The 16,873-nt window shown below is 43.5% G+C and overlaps 1 protein-coding gene across 8 annotated transcripts in view; it reads left to right on the top strand.

Annotated features, from left to right (window-relative positions):
- The window catches only part of FAT3 (FAT atypical cadherin 3), a 697,691-nt gene that overhangs the window by 590,050 nt on the left and 90,768 nt on the right, over positions 1–16,873 (top strand). For 7 of the 8 annotated variants that reach the window (XM_079929094.1, XM_079929092.1, XM_079929095.1 and 4 more), the window contains 4 exons: positions 661–871; positions 5,733–9,806; positions 13,975–14,171; positions 15,190–15,343. In XM_079929094.1, coding sequence (XP_079785220.1) covers positions 661–871; positions 5,733–9,806; positions 13,975–14,171; positions 15,190–15,343 — 4,636 coding nt within the window. The remainder of the gene's footprint in view (positions 1–660; positions 872–5,732; positions 9,807–13,974; positions 14,172–15,189; positions 15,344–16,873) is intronic. The other variant, XM_079929098.1, reaches the window with a different exon arrangement.

A 16,873-nucleotide genomic window follows, 5' to 3' on the forward strand; every position in this document is an offset into this window, starting at 1 on the left:
AGCACTTTACTACTTCTACTTCGTTTTGTTACCTTTTCCAAGCTAGGCTAACATCCTTACTAATTACTCATATTCTGGTACTTACCTCTGGGCCTTGTATCTTTCTACTTATTTGTTTGGATTCCCCAGTCAACTATAAGGTTCTTGAGGTCAGGAACTGTAGCTCATCCACTGCTGAACCACAAGAGTCAATCCCAGGACTTGGTAGATAATAGATGATAATAAAGGTTTGTTGAATGAATGAATGAATGACAGTGGCTACATTCCACATTTTAGTTTCCCCTTTACAAGGGCCTCTATCCACCATTCCATTAGCAACTGTATACACAAATTCCGGGGGGTGGAGGGTGAGGGGGGGCAGAGGAAAGTGCTGTGTTTGCGATATCCTGACATCAGTTCTACAAGCACAGACTGAACACAGACCAGAGGCCAGGCGTAATGCTGAGCAATAAAGACAGCGTGGCCCCAGCTCTCACTGTGTTCACAATCAGCGTCCTCACTCTATAATAGCACTGCTTACTGAATACCTTCTCTGGGTCTGGGACTGGGTCAAGCGGTTTTTGTGCATTATTTCATTTTGATTTCACTTTAGGCACAGCCAGGTGAATTCTTTGCAACTTAAAGATTTTAGTCCTACTGCTTCTTATATTTTGCCTAAAGGTCAGAGATCAGGAGTTTCCTTATCGAAGAAACTTGGCCCGAGTCATTGTGAACGTGGAAGATGCTAATGATCACAGCCCCTATTTTACCAACCCGCTGTATGAAGCATCTGTGTTCGAATCGGCTGCTCTGGGATCAGCTGTACTGCAAGTGACGGCTCTGGACAAAGACAAAGGGGAAAATGCAGAACTCATATATACCATAGAAGCAGGTGAGAGCTGGTGCAGATTGCAGTGTCATGCATGGCATTGGACCCTCAGTAGTATTTATCACCATGTAAAATTCACATAGTTACCACTGGAATGTCTCCAGATGAATTTTTTGGCCAAGCAACTGCCCTATTTGCACAACGATGGTGTATCAGGTTCTTGGCATTTCAGTAAGATGTTTTCCATCATTGACAGCGAAGAAGGAGTTTCCTTTCACTGTGTTCAATCTCACTGTGTTCCTTTCACTGTGTTCAATCTCAGATTTTTCTGGAATGGAGAAGAGAAAAGAATGTGTAATAAACTCGGTGGCTTTTACTGATGGGTCAACAAGCCTTGGCCTCAGACTAAAATAACCAAAGCCTCCCGTCATTTGAGGGCTGCCAGAGAGTTCGGTGAATTGAATCTTAAAGGTCAATGCTTACTTGTCAGTAGGTGAGCTGTGGGCTGTGGGCTTCAGAAATTCCTAGGGTTAGGGTTAGGTTTAGCACAAACTCACTTCATTGGAGGTGATCTGAGTAGCAGAGTAGTTGGTAGGTACTGAACTGCTTGCTTAACCTGACAGATAAATAAATGCAGATTCTCGTGTTGTTAAATTTGAGATTTCTTTTTAAAATCAATTTTAGTATCTAGAAAGCAAGACCGTAGTTTCCTGATGGTTTGCAGTTGGACAGTTAGAAAACATTTATGACAGAAGAGATGAATGTCCAAGCAAAGACAGGACTGTGAGCCTAAAAATTACAAATATCCTTTATCTGCTCTATTTTCCCTTCCCCTGTTCTGTCTTTTTTGAATATTCAAGCCTCATATTCCCAAAACATTCTGCAACATTATGTCTGTCGTGCATGATGCCAAATGCTGTTTCCTTTCATGCCAGCACTGGAAAGGCTTCTTTCCCTTGATGTAAATATGGAGCATTTTTGTGAGTGGTTGAATTAAAATATGAATGCTAGAGTGACAGTTCTGGACTAAAAAATATTAGAAAAAAAGCCAATGACTTTCTTTAAAAATAGCCCCTGTATTTAATGACAATCTAAATCTATTTCCTTTATTAGGCACCTACATTTTACATGAGTCTGTGCTAAACTCTATACCAAAAAAGAAGAAAAGATGTTGGTTCAGAACAGCCAGGTACCCCAAGAGAATTCACCCCTTTCTTTTCCAGATTTCCATGGAATTTCCTTTTAGCCTAAAGCCTGACAGTACTCTTTTTATAAACGCTATTTTTCATCTCTTGTTTGTCAGAGGATATTTTAATTCTTTCATTACACAGTCCTTGTTCTTTTAGCTTCACAAATAATATAGGGAAACTTTAAAATACATATATTTAAATATTGCCGCAGGAAATGTCACCTAACCCAAGAACTCTTTATGTCCGTTCTATAGTTTTCCCCTAATCTTATGTATTTTTCCTTTTCTCGTAATTCACTCATGCATATACATTGTTTCATGACATTGTAATCATTTTGATATAGGGTTTTATTTCTACTTTTCTTAACATCTTCTAAGCATTTGTCTGCGTGCGTACTTGCTTTTTATATTTGTCATGAAGGCTACTACATATACTCCTCTCAGATAGCCAGACATTTTGAAACCAATTTGGAGGTTCTCAGAGTAATTTAAGAGTAATTTACCATAAAGCTGAAAATTCTGCCTCGCTTATCTTTCCGCTTCCACAGACTATAGCCGGGTGCTGAACATAGAGAAAGGACTCAGTCATTTCTTCAACAGTTGGCTAAAACTAGAGAGAAAAGTTATTTCCTTAAAACATCTTTTATATAGAAAAGTCGAGTTTCCAGAAAACCCACAGGAATGCTTGGTATCTCAAAAAGTATCCTTTGATTGGATGGGTAAAAAGCTAATGAGAATTACAGGACAGACAGACCTACACTTGACCTGGACTGGTTTTAGTTAAGTCAAGTTTCTTCACGGATCATGGTAGGATACAAGCAGATCCCAGATAGTTCAGGACTTTGAATCAAATAACAAGAGGTTGGTGTAAAGTATATGTTTTATTTGCGTGCTCTCAAAAACCTCAGAGAAGCAAGATTTTACTCTGTTTACTGGTGGGCCATACATTTCCTATCCCCTGTCTGGCCTAAAGCAACTACTGAACCTTTTCATTTTGGCCTGAAAGACTGAGGTGGAATTCAAGTGCAGAACTTTGAGTCTTATATTTAGTTCAGGTTTGACATTTGGTGCCAACAGTGGTTCATGGGTGGCTCAGAGACAGGGCAGTACAGGAGAGACCAGGACTAAGAAAGTGTTGAGTTAGGATGGGGGCATATTGGACCCCAAGATATATACAGTTAGAGACTTAAACATCTTTTTTGATCTACCTCTCTCAATCATTCAACAAATATTTATTGAGCACCTTTTATTTGTGCCAGGCACTGTGCTGTATACCAGATTAATAATGATAAGCAAGGTCAGCACAGCTTTTGCCCAGTTGCCAAGAGTCTATAAGAAGTCATAGATTCCAAGAAAGCAAGCAGAGATTAGCTTCCAAAGATTTAAGTACAGAAGAAGAGAATAAGCAGGAAGTGGATTCTAAGAAAATGGGAGAGTGCACTGGAGAGGGAAAGAGGCAAAGAGCCCATTTGGACCTGACATATGAGCACAGCATCCTGGAAGGGGGTAACAAGCAGGTCAGCAGCCATGGAACAGCAGGATGGGGAAGCTCTACTCAAGGTCGGAAGCTGGCCTTCCTTCATCCCTGCCATATATATCTTGCTGTGTATGTACGAGCCTGGAGTAAGAAAGGACTCACCTTGAAACTCCACATAGGACACCATAGTGAGGATGTGGCATTCATCATTCAGGGTTGCATGTGTTGCCACTGCTGGAAGGTGACCATTACTCAGGTATCTCTATATTTTCCTCTCCTGAGATGCTAACGTGAAATGATTCCTGCCTCCTTGTGAGGGTCTATGAATCGAATATTGGAATCACACGTAATTCCACGGTGCTATTTACTGAAAATTTGCAAGTTTGTTCATGAGTTCATTGACCTTCTTGTTGTCACCACAAAATGGTCATGTTCAGGTGGCAAAGTAAAAACTCATGCTGACGTCAAAGATAATTTTGTTTAATATTCATATTTGGGGTCTAGAATCAAATTCTTTATCTCTTTGTTGGACTTGCTCCCTCTTGAGAAATAAACAAGCATCTTATAGAAATAGATTTTATACGAACATGACAGTTTTGTTTTCAGACATGGAAAAGTTTAAGTAATAAGTATGTAGTAAGAAGTGTGCGAATAGCTGTATGTGTTGTATATTTCAAACACATTATTTAACTGCGCTCTCAATCCTGGAGCCTATCTTAATGATAAGACATTTAAAGTCTGTTTGTTGCCATACTATAGCACTTCAAAAAGAGAGAAAAATTCAGATATAATTGAATAACCAAACTTTTAACTTGTGATGTAAAAAAAATCTAGACGCACAAGCATGTGTTCTTTGAGAAGCATGGGAAAGCCTCATGAGAGAAGCAAAACGTAACATGGTGAAGGATGCTGCTTCCCACTGTTCACTACCTGTGAGACACATTCTTTACATTCTTCAAGTTTTGTGTTCCCCATTCTCTCCTCCTCTTTTCCACAGTGTCATGGTTCACAGCCCTTCCCATTTCAGGTTTGTCAAAGTGGGGTGCCAGTTTCTTCGTTTCATAAGGATTATGCTCAAGTTCTTGGTTTCTGTGCTGCTTCAGATTTTTAACACTTTATTTCATCAGAAACGTCTCAAATATTGAGCAACTAGAATGGTTACAGGTGGAACCATTATACATTTTGTGTCTACTTTTATGTCTGTGTGTGCATATGCTGTGTGTGTTGGGGTGTAGGGAAGTGAAGAATAGAAGGAGAGTCAGAAAAAATTCTCACAGCTTACAAAGCAAATGGTGACTTGAGAAGAATTCTCCATACCTGAGCAAACCCCCCTCACCAACCAGTGTTTGGGATGAAGTTGGTTTTGATGATATATGTGAAACTATACCAACTCCACATAGCAAAGCTTACCTTTGGGAGAGTCTTAAACCGAATGACTATATGATAATGTTCTGAAGCGATTCCTACAACCCTCTTCCTTTTTAAATTTTTTTAAATTTATTTATTTATTTTTGGCTGCGTTGGGTCTTCATTGCTGCGTGTGGGCTTTGTCTAGTTGTGGCGAGCGGGGGCTACTCTTTGTTGCGGTGCGCGGGCTTCTCACTGCAGTGGCTTCTCTTGTTGCAGAGCATGGGCTCTAAGTGCATCGGCTTCAGTAATTGTGGCACGTGGGCTCAGTAGTTGTGGCTTGCAGTCTCTAGAGCACAGGCTCAGTAGTTGTGGCGCATGGGCTTAGTTGCTCTGCAGTATGTGGGATCTTCCCGGACCAGGGATTGAACCTGTATCCCCTGCATTGACAGGCGGATTCTTAACCATTGCACCACGAGGGAAATCCCTACAACCCTCTTTCTTATAATGTAGAACACAGAATTATGGCACTGGTTTCAGGGTAAATGCCTTTTTATCAGTGTCATTGGCATGTGCCAGCCCAGTCTGGAAATAAGAAAATCCTAAGCAGGCAAGTCTTTCCTATAAACTCTCCTATTTCCCAGTTTGAATGTACACAGAGCTGTGTTGTTGTTCTTGTTAACCTGAATTAAGAAGATACTGATCTGAAATTCACAATTTACTGGAAAACTCATTTCAGTTGCTTTTGAATACCCCTAAAAGGGAAGTCTCTCGTTTTATTTCAGAATGAGGAGGAGTGAAAATGAATAATTGCTGTTTGCCATGTTGTGTAAAGTAGCCTTAAGATGAAGAGTTAATCTTCAGAAAATGACCCACTTGAACTCATTTCCCTGTTGATTTTTCTGTTGTAGGGAACACTGGGAACACATTTAAGATAGAACCAGTCCTGGGCATCATCAGTGTTTCTAAAGAGCCAGACATGACAACAATGGGTCAGTTTGTCCTGTCAGTCAAAGTCACGGATCAGGGTTCCCCGCCGATGTCTGCCACCGCGATTGTGCGAATTTCTGTCACCATGTCTGATAATTCTCACCCCAAGTTCACTCACAAAGACTACCAAGCAGAAGTAAATGAAAATGTTGATATTGGAACATCAGTCATTCTAATCTCTGCCATCAGTCAATCCACCCTCATTTACGAAGTCAAAGATGGAAACGTTGATGGGGTTTTCACCATAAATCCCTATTCTGGAGTCATCACCACACGCAAGGCACTGGATTACGAGCATACCTCCTCTTATCAACTCATTGTCCAGGCCACGAACATGGCAGGAATGGCTTCCAACATCACAGTCAATATTCAGGTTGTTGATGAAAATGATAATGCACCAGTTTTTCTCTTTTCTCAGTATTCGGGTAGCCTAAGCGAGGCAGCCCCCATCAACAGCGTCGTCAGGAGCTTGCACAACAGCCCGCTGGTGATTCGAGCCACCGACGCCGACAGCAATCGGAATGCTCTGCTTGTGTATCAGATTGTTGAGTCCACGGCCAAGAAGTTCTTCACAGTGGACTCCAGCACAGGTGCGATCAGAACAATCGCGAACCTGGACCATGAAACCATCGCCCATTTCCATTTTCATGTGCACGTGAGAGACAGTGGTAGCCCCCAGCTGACGGCAGAGAGTCCCGTTGAAGTCAACATAGAAGTGACAGATGTGAATGACAACCCACCTGTGTTCACTCAGGCCGTGTTTGAGACTGTCTTACTTCTACCTACCTATGTTGGAGTGGAGGTTCTGAAAGTTAGTGCCACGGATCCTGACTCCGAGGTGCCCCCGGAACTGACGTACAGCCTAATGGAAGGTAGCTTGGATCATTTTTTAATTGACTCAAATAGTGGAGTGCTCACTATTAAAAACAACAACCTCTCCAAAGATCACTACATGCTGATAGTTAAGGTGTCTGATGGAAAGTTCTACAGTACTTCCATGGTCACCATCTTGGTTAAAGAAGCCATGGACAGCGGCCTCCACTTTACACAAAGCTTTTACTCCACCTCCATCTCAGAGAACAACACGAACATAACCAAAGTTGCTATTGTCAATGCAGTGGGAAATCGCCTTAATGAGCCCTTAAAGTACAGCATCTTAAACCCAGGAAATAAGTTCAAGATAAAATCTACCTCAGGGGTCATTCAGACCACCGGAGTCCCCTTTGACCGTGAAGAACAAGAGTTATATGAGCTGGTTGTGGAAGCCAGCCGAGAGCTAGACCACCTACGGGTGGCAAGGGTGGTGGTCAGGGTCAACATCGAAGACATAAATGACAATTCTCCAGTCTTTGTGGGCCTCCCTTACTATGCTGCTGTGCAAGTTGACGCTGAGCCTGGCACCCTGATTTACCGAGTGACAGCCATTGACAAAGACAAAGGTGCAAATGGAGAAGTGACCTACCTCTTACAGGATGACTATGGCCACTTTGAAATTAACCCTCATTCAGGGAAAGTTGTTTTAAAAGAAGCTTTCAACTCTGACTTGTCCAACATTGAGTATGGAGTCACCATCCTAGCCAGAGATGGTGGAAAACCCTCTTTGTCCACATCCGTGGAACTTCCCATCACTATTGTCAACAAAGCAATGCCTGTGTTTGATAAGCCTTTTTATACAGCATCCATCAACGAAGACATCAGCGTCAACACCCCCATTCTAAGCATCAACGCCACCAGCCCGGAAGGCCAAGGCATCATATACATCATTATTGATGGGGACCTTTATAAACAATTTAACATCGACTTTGACACTGGGGTCCTGAAAGTCGTTAGCCCTTTGGATTATGAAATTACATCTGTTTACAAGTTGACAGTAAGAGCCAGTGATGCCCTTACTGGGGCCAGGGCTGAAGTCACCGTTGACTTGCTCCTTAATGATGTCAACGACAACCCCCCTATTTTTGATCAACCCACGTACAATACAACGTTATCAGAAGCTTCTCTCATTGGGACACCTGTTTTACAAGTTGTCTCTACGGATGCAGACTCAGAAAACAATAAAATGGTCCATTATCAGATTGTCCAGGATACTTACAACAGCACAGATTATTTTCACATAGACAGCGCAAGCGGCTTAATCCTGACAGCGCGGATGCTGGACCATGAGTTAGTGCAGCACTGCACTTTGAAAGTCAGAGCCACAGACAATGGCTTCCCATCACTGAGCAGCGAGGTCCTGGTTCATATCTACATCTCGGACGTGAATGACAACCCTCCGGTCTTTAATCAGCTCATTTATGAGTCATATGTGAGTGAATTAGCCCCCCGGGGCCATTTTGTAACTTGTGTGCAAGCCTCCGATGCAGACAGCTCTGATTTTGACAGGTTGGAATACAGCATTTTATCTGGGAACGACCGGACGAGCTTCCTGATGGACAGCAAGAGTGGCGTCATCACGCTCTCCAACCACCGGAAGCAGCGGATGGAGCCTCTGTACAGTCTCAATGTGTCCGTCTCTGATGGGCTGTTCACTAGCACTGCCCAGGTGCATATCAGGGTCCTCGGGGCCAACCTGTACAGCCCTGCCTTTTCTCAAAGCACCTACGTAGCTGAGGTGAGAGAGAACACGGCCGCTGGGACAAAGGTGATTCACGTTCGAGCCACGGATGGGGATCCAGGGACATATGGGCAGGTCAGCTACGCCATCATCAATGACTTTGCTAAGGATCGATTCCTCATAGATGGCAATGGACAGGTCATCACAACAGAAAGGCTCGACCGGGAAAACCCTCTGGAAGGAGACATCAGTATTTTTCTGAGGGCCCTTGATGGCGGAGGGAGAACAACTTTCTGCACCGTGAGGGTGATTGTGGTGGATGAAAATGACAATGCCCCCCAGTTCACGACGGTGGAATACAGAGCCAGCGTCAGGGCAGATGTCGGACGGGGTCACCTGGTCACTCAGGTTCAAGCCATGGATCCAGACGATGGAGCGAATGCAAGGATTACTTATTCCCTTTATAGCGAGGCCTCGGTCTCGGTGGCTGACCTCCTGGAAATCGATCCTGACAATGGCTGGATGGTCACAAAAGGCCATTTTAACCAGCTGAAAAACACAGTGCTGTCCTTCTTTGTCAAAGCAGTGGATGGGGGCATTCCGGTGAAGCACTCCCTCATCCCCGTCTACATCCACGTTTTACCCCCTGAAACATTTTTGCCGTCCTTCACCCAGTCTCAGTATTCCTTCACCATTTCAGAAGATACAGCCATTGGGAGCACGGTGGACACCCTGAGGATTTTGCCCAATCAGAAAGTCAAGTTCAGCACAGTTAATGGGGAGCGGCTGGAAAATAACAAAGGAGCTGTCTTCATCATAGAACAGGACACAGGCACCATCAAGCTGGACAAACGTCTTGACCATGAGATCAGCCCAGCTTTCCACTTCAAAGTAGCAGCCACTATACCCCTGGACAAGGTAGACCTTGTGTTCACGGTGGATGTAGACATCAAGGTACTGGATATGAATGACAACAAGCCAGTCTTTGAAACTTCAAGCTATGAGACGATCATCATGGAAGGGATGCCTGTGGGCACCAAACTCACGCAGGTGAGGGCCATCGATATGGACTGGGGAGCCAATGGGCAGGTCACCTACTCCCTCCACTCAGATTCCCAACCTGAAAAGGTGATGCAAGCGTTCAACATTGACAGCAACACAGGCTGGATCAGTACCTTGAGAGACCTGGATCACGAGACAGACCCCACGTTCACTTTCTCCGTGGTGGCCTCCGACCTCGGGGAGGCCTTCTCTCTTTCTTCCACAGCCCTGGTCTCTGTCAGGGTGACGGATATAAATGACAACGCTCCGGTCTTTGCCCACGAGGTGTACCGAGGGAACGTGAAGGAGAGCGACCCTCCGGGCGAGGTGGTAGCTGTCCTCAGCACATGGGACAGAGACTCTTCTGACATCAATCGACAAGTGAGCTATCATATTACAGGTAAGTCTGTCACCCTTGATTTTCACTGTGTGCTCTGCTTTCTGAAGAAAGATGGAAGGTGGCAGAGGGGTAAGAGTAGGAGAGAAGAAGGAAGATGAGATGAGGGTTTGAAGAGTTATCTTACCTCTCTGGGGCTGAGGAAAATATCTGAGTAGCGTCAGTTTTTTAGTTGTTACTAACTCAGCCTTAGTTGGGAGTTCATTGTTTTGCCTATGACAGATTACCCAGATTGGTACTCAGTCCTCGAGTCAATTTTTATCATTTAAAAAAGAGTCCAGCCAAATATCTCAGTGGAAGAAATGAAAATAACAGCTCTTTTTGATTGGGGGGCAGGGGAATGTATGTTTTTTTTTTTAAGTATATGCCTTCCTCCTACTTTCTGTAACAGTAAGAAAAATAAATAGCTTTACTTACAAGTCTTTCCTGGTAGTAAAAACTCAGATGCGTGCACGCACACAACACACACATATACAAATCAAAGGGCATGGTTTGACCTTTTGCTGAAAAATGTTCAATTATAACTCCAAGTCAAAGGGTATGCCTTCTGACATCACAATTTTCTTGGATCCCTTTTCTGTCTTTCCAGATAGTAAATAGCAGTTCAATAGGAAAGCCAAGGTAGACAAATGAGGTCACCCAGAGCGCCCAAAAAGCATCACCATTACTCTAAGGGGCAGAGGATCTCATGTCAGAGTGAAGAAGAGGTGTCACTGATCAGGAAGAGCTTTCTGGGGGTGACTGGCCTTAAACTGCAAAGAGGAGAGGGTTGGTGGTATGGGAGCAGTCTTCCTAAAAACTATTTGGGGGTTTTAAAGCTAGTATTTTGATGTCATGACATTCAAAGGCAGAACATAAGCAAAGTGCCAAAAGATTTTAAAGAATCCATCCGTACTTGTAGTCAGGTGGCCTCCCTTTAGAAAAACTACATTATTCAAAGAGAAAAATGAATTAATTAGAGTGCCCTCAGGGCACAGAATCTGCTTAAGTATGTTAGTGGGAAAGTTAATTAATCACTGCAGAATAAGATCCACAGAAGAGCATATGTGTCATTGCTCGGGACCACCACACCTCCCCTCCACAGCACTACTCTTTTTCTTTATGGAACGGTTTTCTCGGTGCTGTTTTCTGTTTAAAGGTCTTAATGCATTTGTGCTTTGTCTGATACCATTCATTGTGGGTTTTTTTTTCATTGAAATGTATATTTCTGCAGTAAAGACATGGGTGATAGTGGTAAGGAAAGAAAGGTGAGTAAAGCAACAACTTTGATTCATTTGCATTCAGTTTCAGACAAAAAGCTTCTTAGGCATTCTTTTTTTTTTAAGTTTTTTAAAAATTTTTATTTATTTTTGGCTGCGCACAGGCTTTCTCTAGTTGTGGCGAGCGGGGGCTACTCTTCATTGCAGAGTGCGCGTTTCTCATTGTGGTGGCTTCTCTTGTTGTGGAGCACGGGCTCTAGGCATGCGGGCTCCAGTAGTTGTGGCTCGCGGGCTCTAGAGTGCAGGCTCAGTAGTTGTGGCGCGCAGGCTTAGTTTCCGCGGCATGTGGGATCTTCCCGGACCAGGGCTCGAACCTGTGTTCCCTGCATTGGCAGGCAAATTCTTAACCACTGCGCCACCAGGGAAACCCTTCTTAGGCATTCTGAGGATACTTTTCTATTTGGAAGAATGGTTAAATACTCAGCTTTAATTATTTACACATCGTCTCTGAATTCTCAGTGGATGGTTTAAGGGACCATCCCACTAACTTTACTAAAGTAATGAGAACAGAGTAGCTTCAAGCTACTGCTACTATTAGCCGTGCCAACCACCAACGGATTTTTATTAGATTTAACTTTTGCTCTTGATGTCACACAACTTGGCTGACCTGCCACTGATGAACAAAGGACGATTAATCATTTTATTTCGCAAAAGAGCAGTGTGGGCCTGCACCAGAAGCATTTAATAGAGAGGTTACATTTGTGCATGCTGAAATCATATTCAACTGAAGTAAAATTGCATCGTAGCCCGTGGTAGAGGAAAGTGATTTTCCAGGGAGGACCCCGTGCCTCACCAGAGCATGTTTCTCAGCCTCAACATTACTGGAATTGAGGGCTGGGTAAGTCTCTTGTGGCATTGTAGGATGATTACCAGCACCTCTGGTTTCTTTCCACTAGTTTCCAGTAGCACCACCACCAGCATCACCCCTGATGTGACATTCAGAAATGTCTCTCGCTGACAAATGTCCCAGGGGTTTGCGCACAGCCACTGTCAGTTGAGTTGAGAACCACTGCCCTAGAGGAATGTGCAGCCCTCACCTTCTCTGCACTATCTGCCCAGTACGGTCCATTTATCCTGTCATTGTTTTGCCAAAGTTTGGCCTCTGTGCACCGGTGCCAGATTAAATCTTGGAGACAGAGTTTGGGGTGAAGTAGAAAGAAATCGCTTTATTGCTTTGCCAGGCAAAGGGGGCCACAGCAGGTTAATACCCTCAAGACTGTGTGTCCCACCCTGGAGAGGGTAATGAGGAGTCGTCTAGTGTTCAAGGAGCAGGGCGTGATCAGCTCACAGACATTCTGATTGGCTGGTAGTGAGGTAATGGGGAGTCAGCTTCATCAACCTCCTGGTTCCAACCGGTCTGGGGTCTTCGTGCTTGTGGGCAGCACACAGTTAAATTCTTCTACCTGGTGGAGGATTCAGTATCTGCAAAACAGCTCAAAGGACATGGCTCAGAATATTACCTATAGCCCTTGAGGAAGAATAAAGGCCTTGACTTTGTTTAATGGCTAAAGTATTATTATTTTGTCTTGTTTGACTGTTTTCCTTTCTTTCTGCATTTTCTCACTTCTCTGATTGAATTTATTCTTTGGTTAAAGTTTTCCTACAGACAAAAGGCAGGTGGAGGTCTATTGTAGGAAGACCTCATAGGGTCCTGCTTGGTTACAGTTGTTCCACACTGCTGAGCCCCTGGATGCCTGTCCCCCCCACCCCCCATGCCTTATATCCAGAGTGCAGTCTGACGCTCAAGGTTCCACTACTTCTCACTCAGTCCCTCCGGCAGGACCATGGGTTTGCCCTCTGTTCTTTTACAGATTCATTGTAAGAAGATGAGGTGGCTCCCCTTTTTCAGTGAAGCAGCAGCCAGCAGGCAGTAGGCTTTCCTTATTTATTTGTTTATTGTCAGTCTTTCCCATCAGAAGGTGAGCTCCACCACAAAAGCAGGGATTTTGGTCACTTTTGGCCACTGCTGTAGCCCCACTGCCTGGCACAGTGCCTGGCCCAGAGCAGGTGACAAATACGTGTGAATGCTCAAACAAACGAGACGGCGATGACCTAACTGGATTCCGGACTTCTTGCCAGTTGTCTCGTCCAGTCTTCCTCCGTGTTTGAAGTGACATTATTTCCCCCTTCAGGTTTGGAAGGTCAAGGTGGTTTTCTTCTTCCTTCCTCCAAGCTGCTTTTGTCTCCCTGTAATTCAGTGATGTGGGAAAGTCATATTGCTGGGACTACATTCATTGTTTCAGCCTCATCAAGAGCGGTTCCACTCTAGCTTTTCTACGTGTTTCTTCCATTTTCACCAGCTTCCCTGTGTTAAATTTGATCTAATTGCAGTGCTTATCTTTGAACGGCTCCTTCAATGACCCTGCACTGGGGCTCTTTAATCCTAATGGGTCTTCCTCTGTCACACAAACTTTTCTTCCCCAAACTTCTGTCCTTATAAGAAGAGCTGCTGTATGATAAAGGCTTCATTAAGATTCCTTATTAGAACTGACTGCCTTTCCTTGATTGCATGATCATCGGCTAATGAAATTGTCTTGGTAACAAGAGCTATAGTGTATTACATCCTCTCTTGAGACGAAGTGGAAAGACAGTTGTATCAGCCCGATAAGAAGATTGATTGTTCACAGTTTGAATTTGATTGTCCTTAAGGGGAGCTAAACAAGAGATCATCTCCAGCTTCTCTAAGTGCATTTTCTTCTCTTGGAAAGTTACTGTTTTACTTTCCACACAAGCCAAGCATATAAATATCGTGCTTTGTTGCAGGAGAGTCAAAAGGAAGTGAGTGTCCATTTTTTTTCAGCATCGTAAACGATGCAGTTTGAGAGGCACCTGGATGACCCCACACAGGCCTCTTGCTGTAGGTGATCAAAGCTTTTCATTTCACATCTTCAAAAATTCTTTTTTCACCACAGGAGGGAACCCCCGAGGAAGGTTTGCCCTGGGCCTGGTGCAGAGCGAATGGAAGGTCTACGTGAAGAGACCTCTAGATAGAGAAGAACAAGACATTTACTTCCTCAATATCACCGCCACTGATGGGCTCTTTGTCACTCAGGCCATGGTGGAAGTGACTGTCAGTGATGTGAATGACAACAGCCCAGTGTGTGATCAGGTGAGATTTGTGGCTGTGTCGGATATATCCTGCTTTTTACTCTGCTTATCTAAAATTAAGTCAAAACCCATTTCACTTTTCTCCTTAAGGCCAGGCTGCTTTCTCATCTTATCTCCTTAATTAACAAGCTCCAAATGGTTATAAGAGGGTAAGAGGCAGACTCTAGGATGAAATATTATAAACATGAAAAGAGTATAGTTAGCACGATCAGTACCTAATTCTGCCCACCAAAAGAATCAAACAAACAGAAAAATAAAACCAGGAGTCTCAAAATTAAATAATTTTTAAGGACTCATAAAGGACACTATGAATTTTTCTGTCTGAATCACCTATTTCATAAAAGAAGAATGGACCACTCAGAAGTATGAATTACTTTTTTTGTATAAGGTTACACAGCTGGTTGGTAGCAACGTTGGTAATGAAGCTGGGTCTCCAGACCCCTTAAGAAGTGGCCTTTCCACCACAGTTCAAAGCGTGACAGCGAATGCAAGGTGCCAGTAATTGATTTTATTTCCTTTCTTACCAAAGTTAAATCACCCTTCATTTACCTTTTCCTTACATGTGGATTGAGAGACGGTATTAGTGCTCTTTAGCTCAGAAAAGTGTTGCAAATAGATTTAGTCTCTCATACTAATGCCAGATGTTAGTAGTGGCTCTTTAAAGAGTTGAAGGGTCCCAAGAACTGAGAGGGGCATGATCAATATGTGATGTGGGTCATGGTTCCACAGGGGTGGAGATTTTTGTCTGTTTTCTTCTCCGTTGTACTTCTAGCATCTCAGTGGTACCTAGCACACAGTAGGTGCCCAATCAGTAGTTGTTGATGACGAGCATGGGAGGCGCAAAGCAAGAGATATTCTCTGTTTCATCATATGGTATAAGATGATTCTGTGATAAAGGAAAAACATAGCTGAAGATAAATTATACGAATGCATTTTTAAAGAAATCATTTATAATGCTAAATATGACAATTGCCCCACAAACACTAATGATTCAATTCCCTTTCTTTACCTTTGCCTAGGTTGCATATACAGCATTATTTCCCGAAGACATTCCATCAAACAAAATCATCCTGAAGGTCAGTGCCAAGGATGCTGATATTGGATCCAATGGAGATATACGATACTCACTCTATGGATCTGGAAACAATGAATTTTTTCTAGATCCACAAAGTGGTAAGGCGAAATTTATTCTTTGGGTAAATGCCATTGTTAATCCACGAGAGAAGTTAAACTCTCACATGGTCTTATCACTAGGGGGTAGTTAGTATACAAGAGCCTTGATATGATGCCCTGCTATCTTGAACTCTTAAGAAATACCAGTAGCACATGGTGTTTGGAGGACAGAAACCTCACGTGGCCTATAAAACTTGCCCTGACTTTACCTACATTTAGCAGCACCAAGTAATCGTATGTGTCTGTTTGCTTCTCCTCTTTCTCATATCCATGAGTTAAAGCAGCTGACCTATAAATAGTATAAATAGAATTCTATCACAAATGCAAGTTTCCATGCAAACCAGACAGCAGTGCATAGTAAGGAGAGTTTTGCCCTGTTGAAATCCCTTTTGGGGATTTCATCCATAAGGATGAAACATCCCTATGTTTACATCCCTATGGTTTACATCCATAGGGATGCTTATTAACATACTTGTCTGTTTGGTTTTTTTTTTTTTGCGGTACGCGGGCCTCTCACTGTTGTGGCCTCTCCCATTGCGGAGCACAGGCTCCGGACGCGCAGGCTCAGCGGCCATGGCTCACGGGCCCAGCCGCTCCACAGCATGTGGGATCTTCCCGGATCGGGGCATGAACCCGTGTACCCTGCATCGGCAGGCGGACCCTCAACCACTGCGCCACCTGGGAAGCCCTTGTCTGGTTTTTATTCATCATTCCTGTCTAGTTTCTCCAAAGCTATGAGTCCTCAGACTTGCTTACATATTGAGGTAAAATTTATAAGGTGAAAGGTTATGTACCCCAAAGGCAGATGCCCGCATTGAAGGCCATAGATAATGGAAAAGGCATTTTCTATGGAGGTAAATTATCTCAGTGTTGTGTATTGGATGGCCCATCCCTTGACAATTTTTCAATGAAGTGTAAAGATTGAATGATTTGCATATTTCCAGTGTTGTGTTCATCATAATGAACAACAACTAATTTCTGAGTCTCCAGAAGGTATTAGTTCCTCCCTAGCTCTCTCCCATGTCTGGTGCATCTTAACTGGGAAGGGCTTAGCTACATAACAATGTGCTACTTGGCTAAAGAGGCCTGGCAATTTTTTATTGAATAGGTAACATTTATTAACTACTAGACCTAAAAGTACTTTATGGGATATTTGTGTTCGATTCCAAGATGAACCAAACAAAGCATCCCCAAGGGATATTGTAACCCAGTGGAGAAGACAGAGCTGTAAGTCAATACTAATAATAACAGAAATAACAACAATAATAGTGAAAGACAGAATGAGTGCCCGGGAGAGATATCAGGAGAGATATATCTGGGCACAGAGGAAGAAGTAGCTAATATTCTGATAAGAGGGAAGGAGAAACTTTTAAAGCAGAGCTGGCATTTGAAATGAGCCAGGATTCTAGGAGCTAAAGCAGGACACTGCCGGTCACGGGGGCAGCGTGGGCAGAGAGCACGGCACATCCAGGGAAAACTGTGTACAACACTGTCACTGGTCAGAGGAGCCACAGAATGGCTCGTGAGAAA

The sequence above is a fragment of the Stenella coeruleoalba genome, assembly GCF_951394435.1.
Source record: "Stenella coeruleoalba genome assembly, chromosome: 8".
Classification (NCBI taxonomy): Eukaryota; Metazoa; Chordata; class Mammalia; order Artiodactyla; family Delphinidae; genus Stenella; species Stenella coeruleoalba.